This window comes from Sesamum indicum, linkage group LG2 (genome assembly GCF_026168435.1).
Source record: "Sesamum indicum cultivar Baizhima isolate 11 linkage group LG2, ASM2616843v1, whole genome shotgun sequence".
In the NCBI taxonomy this organism is placed as follows: domain Eukaryota; kingdom Viridiplantae; phylum Streptophyta; class Magnoliopsida; order Lamiales; family Pedaliaceae; genus Sesamum; species Sesamum indicum.
In genome coordinates this window covers 11394649-11406159 of record NC_142658.1, presented here as the reverse complement: position 1 = coordinate 11406159, position 11511 = coordinate 11394649, and the positions used below count along the sequence as shown (strand labels likewise).

The following is an 11511-nucleotide window of genomic DNA, read 5'->3' as shown; positions in this document are numbered from 1 at the left end:
ATTATTCGATCTCCTGAGACGATCTCTCCGCTGATCGACTAACTCTTCCGAAACAGGTTTTGGATCCCCTGAGAATAAAACACGAACCGTGAGCTCGTCGGGTATGTCCCCGACAATGACCCTCCGACGCTCAAGTTAGGTTGATCGAGAGAAATATATTCTATCTCAAAGTTCGATCTCAATTAATGTATAGCAGTTACCTCATTTATGGCGTATCGGGGTCTATTTATAGTACACAGTTGTACGGCAAGTACTGGGCCACGTGGCCTCATCTGGTTGATTCCCATTCTAATCGAATGGCCGTCATTGTCCGGGTCTTCTGTCAGTTCCCACGACCCGGGTCGGGTCCTCTGCGACCCGCCCGTTGCAAAGTACGCGGATCCGGTCGCGGAAATGACCATCCTACCCTTAATGAAGGGCTTTTCAGTCTTTTTGCAGGGAGATTATACATATACCCATCATTACTCCCCCACTTTTTCAAAGTGCAAGTTCGTTGCCTTTGAGGAAGTCGAACCGTCGCATCCGTTGATTGCGTACACGTGGCAAGATCCCCTCGGCTCGTCCGGGCGCGTTGTTCCAGAGTGGATCTCCTATAAATACCCCCTCATTTGACTTCTCGGCCCACCTCACGCAAAGACTTCCAGCGACCAAGGCTCACAACCACGAGTTCGTATTCGATCTGCGGCTTCCAGAGTCATCCTGCTTTAAGGTACGATGCCTTCCAGCTCTAGCTCGAATTCTGAGTCGCGATCTGGCCCTAAGCCACGATCTAGATCAGGGTCGTCTTCGTCTCGTTCTGAATCTGCTTCTGGGTCCTCTTCCGAGTCTGGTTCTGGTTCGTCCTCAGGGTCCGGGTCTAGGTCTGTCTCTAAGTCTTCGCATGGGTCGTATTCTACCTCTCCCAAGAGGAATAAAAAGTTTCCGGTCACCAAACTTAAGGATAAACAGACTGGACCTTCGGTCCTTGCTAAATTCCAGGATCGGCTCGCCAAAAACCCTTGGGAGGCCGTGGTCAGTACAGTTAGGGTTCCTGTAAATAAGATTAGGGAAAAGTACCACATCCCCTCCGATTTTGACATTCTCATCCCTGCCACCTTCGACCGTATGCATCGTCCTCCCGAGGGGTTTACTGCTTTTTCTATCAAACACCTCGATGCTGGGTTGAGATTTCCTCTGGCTCCCCCAGTGGCCGCGATCTTGAATAAGTTGGGGTTATGCCCTATGCAGCTTTCCCCGAATTCCATTACCCATATAGTCCTTTTCGTTGTAATGATGCGATATTTAGGTTTAGACCCCAGTTTTGATAATTTTTGGAGTTTATATTCCTTCACCACCTCGAAGCGATCTGGTAGTCGAGGTTTTTTCTATCTTTCGGCCAAACCAGATTGCGGGTATCTGAGCGCCCTGAAGTCGAATGTAGGAGCCTGGTTAGATCGCTACATTTTCATTCGATCTCCTAGTGGTGTCTGGCCTTTCAAGAACGAGTGGACTAAGTATAAACCCCTTCCGAAAATCTGTGGTGGGGGGCTGGAGGGTGACCAAATAAGGAGTCTGACATTTTATAAGTATGATCCCAAGAAGCTTCTCAATGAGAAAGTTTTGCAATTATCTGGGCTCTCTCCAGCGTCCCTTCACATCGAAGAGTCCTTAGGTGATTTTCTTCTTTCGGTCTCGCTTGCTTTCATCGCTGCAGTGTTCGCGTATGCTAACTTTTCCCTGCTCGCAGATAGTATCATCATGAGCACGCGCACAGCTATGCGGAGGATCGCGGCCCAGAACAAATCAAGGAAGGGGGGTGAGATCGCAAGTTCCTCGGATCCGAAAGGGAAGGGCAAGGCAGTTGCTAGTGCTCAGGATTTATCTTCGATCCCACCTCCTTCGGTTCCCTCCAAAACGCTCGCAATTGCCACTCCTGATGGGCAACAGCCCATTGCAGTTGATAGCGAGGGTACACCGTCCGCCCATGATGATCATCTCGGCTACAACTCCTCGGAGTTAGATCTGGGTTTGGACGAGGCTAGCGGGGGCCATGGGATCGACCAGGGAAGCCCAGGTCCGCCTGAGGAGCGATCTAAGAAAAGGAGGCGATCTCCCCCGAAGAAAGGACAAGGGCCCAAGTCCAAGTTAGGGCCTAGCGATAAGGGCAAAGCGAAGGAGCCCGCGGGGGCCTCTCACCCACCTCCTTCAAAATCGCATAGCCCAAGCGTGCTAAGCAGGATGGCTAAGGAAGCCGCAGATAAGACTAATGTTGATGAAGATCGGGACAAATTTTTGAGGGTGGCGTAGCTCACCACATGTTGGGAGGACAGCCGAGCAGCTCTTCGAGGCAATGTGCCGCCTCCCGAATGGCAGGATATGTCGAGCTCGTCGCTGTATGGCGAGGCTGGAGGGGATACTTTTGCAATCTACAACTCATTCGTCTCCGTTCGCGATCAGGGAGCACTTGTACCGAATAACCCTATTCGGCTCGAGGAGTTCGCATCCCACTCCCTAGTCCAGGTATTTCATCGGCTGGTTTCCTTCGACCTCCTCTCTTTTGTGCCATTCATTGCATTGGATTTTGCAGGCCATGACCTTTCTTCGGAGCTTAAGCCTCAAATGCACCCATTATCGGAAGAGTTATATTCAGACAGACCAGAAGGTGCAAGATCTTAAGGCTCAACTGGCCGATCGGGACGAGACCGAACGCAAGCAAGAGGATAACCTGCTGGCCTTGGGAGATGAGGTGCAAAAGTTGCGAGCCGAGCTCGATGTTGCCAAGAAGGAGAGGGAGATTCTTCGTTCTGAGCAAGAGGTGGCTCTGGCGGAGGCCAAGAAAGAGGCGTTCGATGCTGGACGTGAGGTCGGCCTCGTGGAGGGCCACAAGCGTGGGTTGGAGGAAGGCCAAGCTGGTCGCATTCTGGTCGAAGAGCATCAGCGAGCCTTGGCCGATTCCCGGATGTTCGCGGTTCGTGATTTTTTGAAGACTGACACCTTCACGACCGCTCTTGAGATCAAATCTGCGGACTCATTCACCAAGGGCTATGAGACCTGCCTGTCTCAAGTCGAAAAGCTCGGTGGCTTTCATGAGTCTTTTGACCGCAGCAAACTCGACATCTCGCTTGATGGCGACCTTCAACCTCTTCCTCCAGATCCTGAGCTGAAAGACGATGAATTTATGGTCCTGAGGGACGAACTGGAGGCAGAAGCTGACACCTGATCAGTCCCGATTCTTCTATTTTTGTGGTAGGATTTTGAGCTGATTGATCCAAATGTAAATCCTAGAGATTGTTAGGACATCATTTTTTGTAAACAGGAGGGTGGGGTGGAATTTTTGATAACCCCTGTATATGACATTTTGTTGAATGAAAATGAACTTTTGTCAGCTCGCTTCCTTTGCTACATTTGCACATTGTGTTCTTTCAGTTCGCGTTTTGCTTGAGTGCGTCTTTTTCAGATCGCATATTGGACGCGTCTTTTTCAGTTCGCGTTTTGTTTGTGTGCGTCTTTTTCAGATCGCATATTGGACGCGTCTTTTTCAGTTCGCGTTTTGCTTGTGTGCGTCTTTTTCAGATCGCATATTGGACGCGTCTTTTTCAGTTCGCGTTTTGCTTGTGTGCGTCTTTTTCAGATCGCATATTGGACGCGTCTTTTTCAGTTCGCGTTTTGCTTGTGTGCGTCTTTTTCAGATCGCATATTGGACGCGTCTTTTTCAGATCGCATATTGGATGCTTCAAAAGCGAATAATGATAGTAATGTACGCACAAATGTAAGCACAAAACAAAGAAACTTTGATAAATCTCGTTGGGTAAATTACAGGAGTTGTAAATACTCAATAATACAATGTTTAACATGGATTCGATCTTCCTAACCTTGGGAATATACAATTAGTAATCTGTTAGAACTCTCCCCTTGTAGTTTCTGTTTGGTCTTCCTGTTGATGGCCTTTTGCCGGCTTCTTATTCGATCAGTCAGTTGTTCGATCTTTCAGTTGATGGCCTTTCACAGGCTCCTTGTTCGCGTTGACGGCCTTTCACAGGCTCTTTGTTCGAGTTGACGGCCTTTCACAGGCTCCTTGTTCGAGTTGACGGCCTTTCACAGGCTCTTAGCTTCAGGCGTAGAACTTCTTCAAGTTTTGTATGTTCCAAGGGCGTGGTAGATCGCGACCCTGCATATCTTGCAATCTGTATGTACCCTTCTTTCTGATCTCGATCACTTTGTAAGGGCCCTCCCAAGGCGGCTCCAGTTTTCCCACGTGTTTTGACGCCTCCACCTTCTTCAGCACGAGGTCTCCCACCTGCAGCTGGCGGGGTCGAACTCTGCGATTGTGGCTCTTCATCATTAGGCCCTTGTGATGTAAGATTCTAGCATATGCGGACTCCCTTTTTTCTTCAATGACGGTGAGGTCGAAGCCTCGTTCGGCTCGGTTCGCCTCGGGCTCGTACTGCATAACTCTTTGCGATTCTTCCCCTATTTCAGCAGGAATGATGGCTTCGGTTCCGTACACCAGGCAGAAAGGGGTTTCACCCGTAGCGGTTCGTGGCGTTGTTCGGTAAGCCCACAAGACCCCGGGCAGTTCGTCAACCCACGACCCCTTGCTCTCGAGGCGAGTCTTCAGATGTTGCAAGATCGTTCGGTTCGTCACTTCGGTCTGCCCGTTCGCTTGAGGGTTCGCAACTGCTGTGAAGTGTTGTGCGATCTTCAGTTCCTTGCACCATTCCGTAATTTTCCTACCCTGGAACTGCGTGCCGTTATCAGATATTAGTATCCGGGGTATACCAAATCTGCATATAATATTCTTCCAAATGAAGTTGATGACTTCCCTCTCCGAGATTTTGGCTACTGCTTCGGCTTCGACCCACTTGGAGAAATATTCGACCGCTACGATGATGAATTTCTTTTGGGCTTGTGCGGGCGGAAAAGGTCCCACGATGTCAATTCCCCACTGGTCGAACGGGCATGCTATCTTGATCGGTTCCATCGGTGCTGCCGGCTGGTGTATCAAAGAAGCGTATTTCTGGCAACTCTCGCATTTCCTCACCAAGTTCTTGGAATCTTCGACCAAAGTGGGCCAGAAATACCCTTGCCGCATCACCTTCTGAGCTAGCGATCTCGCCCCGGAATGATTGCCACAGCTTCCTTCATGTATTTCCCGCATCACGTACATGGCCCTCTCTTCGTCCAAGCATTTCAAGAGAGAACCGTCCACCGTCCTCTTGTACAGCTGGCCCCCCAACAGTGTGAATCGAGCAGCCCGAAACTTGAGTCTTTTGGCTGCCACCGAGTCGCTAGGCAAGGTACAATCCTCGAGGTAGCTTACGATTTCGTTCATCCAAGACCCTGTCATCGAAACGACCTGGATTTCTGATCTACCTGCGAGGGCTGACTGCTCGCGTACTAGGGCTGTGATTTTGCGATCCCGAATTCCGTCCATTGCCGCACCAAATTTTGACAGGGCATCCGCTTTGTCGTTTTCTGTTCGGGGAACTTGTGAAAGCGAGCATCCACTAAACTTTCTCATCAATCGCTGCGCGATCTCTTTGTACTGTGTCATGGTTCTCTCTCTTGTCTCGTATGCTCCTTCAATTTGCATAGCGATCAGCTGTGAGTCGGTGAAAACCTCCAGATCGCGAGCGCCTGCCTCATATGCTAGCTCCAGCCCTAATACCAATGCCTCGTATTCTGCCTCATTGTTTGTTACCAGGAATGATAGTCGAGCTGCCACTTCTATCTCGATGCCCTCGGGTCCTTGGATCAATATGCCCGCTCCTCCGTTATTCGCGTTGGAAGACCCATCGACATGCAGCATCCATTTCGAACAAGGCTGTTCACACGCTTCGGGTCGTTCTAGATCGCTTATTAACTCCGTCACAAAATCCGCCAGTACCTGTGCTTTCTGAGCCGTTCGGGGTTGGTACTCAATGTCGTGCTGTCCCAGTTCTACTGCCCATTTGATTAGTCTTCCTGATGCCTCGGGTCGCGACATCACGTGTTTAAGAGGATGGTTCGTCAATACCACCACCTTGTGCGCCTGGAAGTATGGTCGCAGTTTTCGAGCTGTAACAATTAGGGCAAGGGCCAGTTTTTCCATCTCCGAGTATCGGGATTCGGCTCCCTGGAGCATTTTGCTAACATAATACACCGGATTTTGATTACTGGCTTCCTCTCTCACCAGCACTGAGCTGACCGCATTTTCGGACACCCCTAGGTACAAGAATAAAGTCTCCCCTTCCTTCGGGTTTGCGAGCAGTGGGGGTTTTGTGAGGTATTTCTTCAACTCCTGTAAGGCCTGATCGCATTCCGATGTCCACGCGAAATTTTTGGGCTTCCGCAAGATCTTGAAAAACGGTAAGCTTTTGTCGGCCGATCTAGATATAAACCTGCTCAAGGATGCGATCTTTCCCGTGAGCTTCTGCACTTCTTTGACCGAATTGGGTGATCTCAGATTCATTATAGCTTGAATTTTTTCTGGGTTCGCCTCTATCCCTCGCTCGCTGATCATGTACCCCAAAAACTTCCCACCTGTCACTCCAAATGTACATTTTCCGGGTTGAGCTTCATTCCGTGCGACCTCATTATACTGAATGCCTGAGAGAGATCTTTGATGTGGTCTTGTGACCTCTTACTCTTGACCAGCATGTCGTCGACGTATACCTCCATGGTTTTTCCGAGCAGATCGCCGAACATCTTGTTAACCAATCGTTGGTAGGTCGCACCCGCATTTTTCAGTCCGAACGGCATCATGTTATAGCAATAAATCCCTTTATCTGTGACGAAGGAGGTTTTGTCTCTATCTTCTTCCGCCAGTTGGATCTGGTGATATCCTTGGTATGCATCCATCATCGAAAAGAGTTCGAACCCAGCAGTCGAATCCACCATGGTATCGATCCGAGGTAGCGGATATGGGTCTTTAGGGCAAGCCTTGTTTAGGTCCGTGAAATCCACACACATGCGCCATTTTCCTGAAGCCTTCGGGACAAGTACTACATTGGAAAGCCAATTCGTGTACTGGATTTCCGATATATATCCAGCTTTTAGTAGCTTATCGACCTCCTGCCTGATAGCATCATTTTTGTCACTGCTGAAAGTTCTCTTCCTCTGCTGCACAGGTCGAACGGTGGGGTCGACGTTCAGTCGGTGTACAATGACCTCCGGGTCAATCCCAGTGAAATCCGATGGGCTCCATGCGAACATGTCTGCGTTGTTCCGCAGGAAGTCGATCATGGCCATCTCTCCCTCATTCATGCTGGACCCTATCCTGGTCGTCTTGCTGGGGTCCTCTGTTGCGAGCTAAACAGCCTTGTATTCCTCACTGGGTTTTAAGTGTTCAGCCTCACATGGTCGGGGCTCCGCGTCCTCCCTGACCTTCTGTTTCTTCGACCTCGGCTCCGCTTTTATCGACAAGTTATAGCATTTACGAGCCTCCTTTTGGTCGCACCACACTTCCCCGATTCCATATTCAGTGGGGAATTTCATCTTCATATGGTATGTGGAGATAACCGCCCGGAATGAATTCAACCCCGGCCGACCCAGTATGACATTGTACGTGAACGGGGTATCGACCACTAGGAATTTTACCATCAGCGTTTTCCTCTTCGGCTCTTCGCCCATGGATACTGGCAGCTCGATCGTCCCCAATGAGGCCACTTCGCTTCCTCCAAAGCCGACCAGTGGAGTTTTTACTGGTTCGAGCCTCGCATTTTCCAGCCCCATCCGGTCCACGACATTTTTGAAAATTATGTCCGCTGAGCTTCCGCTATCAATCAACACTTTATGGACGGTGAAGTTCGCGATATCGAGCTTGATGACCATGGGGTCGTTCTGTTCTCGCCCATCCTCCAATCGGTCTGAGCTATTAAATGAGATGGCCTCTTCGCCCTCCACCTTCAGCACGAATTCCTTCTGTCTCACCGATCCGGCTGTTCGGGCGCATCTCTTCCGTGTTCGACCCGAATCTCCCGCAGTCGATCCTCCCGCTATTGTGTATATGACGCCTTTTGTGGGTGCGTTGTTCCCACCCGCCGGGGGTCTATCGATCCTTGATGGGCCCGGGTTTCTGTCTCGGTCCAGGCTTCTCGATCTACTCCTCCTTCCTCCCTCTCCGATCTTACAATTTGGGGGCACGCGATCTCGGAAGTGCCCCTGTCGAACGAGTCTTTCGATCTCATCTTTCAGCTGGTAGCACTCCTCTGTGCTGTGTCCTCTCTCCCGATGGAAACGGCAGTACTTGTTAGACATTTTCTTGGTGGGGGTGTATCTCGTATGTCTAGGCCATTTCAGCACGTCGCCATTTTCTACCATCATCAGAGCCTTCTCCCGAGACATGGCCAAAGGAGTGTAGTTGTGGTATTTCGGCACGTACTTGGGTTCCTTCCGTTTCTCCGTTTTTGGTTTGTCATTTCCTCCCCCTCTTCCCTCATGTGGTCGTCTGGGAATATACTCCCGCTCCCTTCGCTCCGAATCTTTCATCGCATTCATTTCCTCTTCGTCGATATATTTCTGTGCTATCGCCATCAGTTGCTCGACATCAATGGGCGGATCTCGCGCTAGGGCGGAGGCAAAAGAGCCCTTCCTGAGTCCGTGGATGAGAATACTCACGAGCATGTCAATCCTCAATTCTTGCACCTCCAGGGTCTCATTGTTGAATCGGCCCATGAAATTTTTCAACGTCTCATCCTCTCTCTGTCGGATGTTGAACAGATGGGTAGCCGACCTCTTTTGCTTCTTTTTGCTCGTGAAATGGAAATTGAACTTTTGCACGAGCTGCTCGTACGACTCGATGCTTCCTCGAGGTAGGTTCGTGAACCACTCTTGAGCCTTTCCCGTAAGTGTGGTCGCGAACAATTTAGCCATTATCGGGGCTGATTGTCCGTAAAGATTCATCACCATTTCGAAGGCGGCCACATGCTCCTGGGGGTCTCTCATCCCATCGTATCTCCTCAGATCGGGCACCCTGAACCCCGGCTCGACAGTCTGAACGAGGATTTCATTATAGAAAGGGGAGTTCTTGTTCTGCGAGACGATCTCCCCCCGTTTCTTCAACTCGTCGATCTGTTTATTTAGGCTGTGTATCTGTTTGCCCACGCTTTCTACTTCGGCCCTGGATATGACCGGCTCTCTTCTTTTCTCGCGTCCGTGGCTGCTGGAGCCTGCATCGGAGGATGCCGGTCGTTTACTGCGATGATCATGCTCTCCTTGAACCCTTGATTCTCTTATTGGCTCCACATTTTCGAACAACTGTCTTCTAGCAGTTTCTTTGACCAAGGGGGTCGCTGTTCTCCTTTCATATTCTACGATGGCTTTTCGACTTGCCTCGTCTATCATCCTTTGCAATTCATCCGGAGTGATTTGGATGGTTGCACCTGCTCCTCTCCTGGGTGTTTCTTCCTCGGCAGCATTTCTCCTCGATGAACCTTCCATAATGACAAAATTCTCAGAATTTCCCACAGACGGCGCCAACTGATCCGGGTCGAATTATTCGATCTCCTGAGACGATCTCTCCGCTGATCGACTAACTCTTCCGAAACAGGTTTTGGATCCCCTGAGAATAAAACACGAACCGTGAGCTCGTCGGGTATGTCCCCGACAATGACCCTCCGACGCTCAAGTTAGGTTGATCGAGAGAAATATATTCTATCTCAAAGTTCGATCTCAATTAATGTATAGCAGTTACCTCATTTATGGCGTATCGGGGTCTATTTATAGTACACAGTTGTACGGCAAGTACTGGGCCACGTGGCCTCATCTGGTTGATTCCCATTCTAATCGAATGGCCGTCATTGTCTGGGTCTTCTGTCAGTTCCCACGACCCGGATCGAGTCCTCTGCGACCCGCCCGTTGCAAAGTACGCGGATCCGGTCGCGGAAATGACCATCCTACCCTTAATGAAGGGCTTTTCAGTCTTTTTGCAGGGAGATTATACATATACCCATCAGTACTACTTTTTCTAGTCAAGTCAAAGGCAAACTACATGCATTTCTAATGAGACAGACAGACTGCAATATGTACAAGTCAGCAAATTTCAAGAAAGCCAAGCTCCTAGTCCTCGCATCAATCTAATATACCAACGTGGGATTGTGAAACGACAAAATAATAAAACTAATAGTTGATTATATTGTTTTATAACTTTTTTAAATATTTAATTATTATTAAAAATTAAACAAAAAAATAATATATTACTAAATTATAATTACAATTTAAAATATTAAAATAATAATTAATTAGGGTAAATTACACTCACCTCCGCTGAGGTTTGAAATAATTATAAATACCTTCTCGTTGTTTGAAAAAATTACACATACCCTCATGATTTTAACATCCGTCTAACAACGAGCTCATTCTATTAGGTTTCCATCCAATTTTTATATTGATCTGACTAAAATGTCCTTAAAAATTTTTAATTTTTTTTATGGACTAAGATTCCCTATGAAATATTTATTTTAACCATGCTATATATATATATATTTATTACCTTTTTTAAGTACTTTTTTATTTTTTAAAAAGTTTCAACAAGAGTAAAATGGTAATGTTCACTTCACCCAGGAATACCTTGCACCTATGACTTTGGTCGTGCGTTCGAGTCGCTTCGAGGATAGTTGGGAACCAGCACTAATCCTCCTTAGATTAGGAGGAAAAAGTGTTCACTTCACAGTCTAAGGGCTGTATAATTATTTTTTATTTTAGAGGGTTTTTTATAATTTTTTAAATAATAAGGGTATTCGTAATTATACTAAATATTAAGTAGAAATAATTAGAGTTTAAATTATAAAATTAAAAGAAACAATTGGGCAAAGTTGTTGCTTGGAAGTGTTTCCTTAAAAAAAACAAAAAATAAAAAATAAAAAATACAGGAGTTGTCATGTCTGATGTATTTTAATAAAAGCAAATAAAAAAATATTGCAAGTCTCTCCATTTTTGGACTAGACTTGCAATTTTTTTAATAATATAATTATATAATAAGACCATGTTTCTCACTTGATATATACTCCAGCTGGTAAATGCTGGGCTTGAATTGAATTTGAATTGGATTTATGATAAATGAGGTTCAAAATAGATTTAAATGTATATATTAAATACAGGTCAAATTGAAAATATATTGTATGTGTAGGAAAGGTAAATGCTCGGATTGAATTGAGTTTGGATTGGATTTATGATAAATCAGGTTCAAAATAGATTTAAATGTATATATTAAATACATGTCAGATTGAAAATATATTGTATGTGAAGGAAAATTCGATAATATTAAAATAAATTAAAAATTCAAAACTACTATATTTTACCTATTAAAAATGAAAATTTTTATTTTATTAAAAAATTTCTTTGTTAAGCAACATATCAGAAAAAATTTAATTAATATATTAAAAAAATTATATAACCTTAAATTTTACGATTATATATATATAAATATATTGTTGAAATTATCGTATCTATTAAAATCAAACTTTAATGCGCTCCTGAGCTTTGCATTTACTCAACTGGTATTGGGATCTACAGTGCAATAAAAATATATATTGGGTTTCGATTGGCTCACGC

The 11511-nt window shown here is 46.6% G+C and overlaps 1 protein-coding gene across 1 annotated transcript; it reads right to left on the bottom strand.

Annotated features, from left to right (window-relative positions):
* Positions 1-7269: 7269 nt before the first annotated feature.
* Positions 7270-9399, bottom strand: LOC105177846 (uncharacterized). The gene has a single exon (XM_011101115.2). The coding sequence runs from the start codon at positions 9397-9399 to the stop codon at positions 7270-7272; it is 2130 nt and encodes a 709-aa protein (XP_011099417.2).
* Between the last annotated feature and the right edge of the window lie 2112 nt (positions 9400-11511).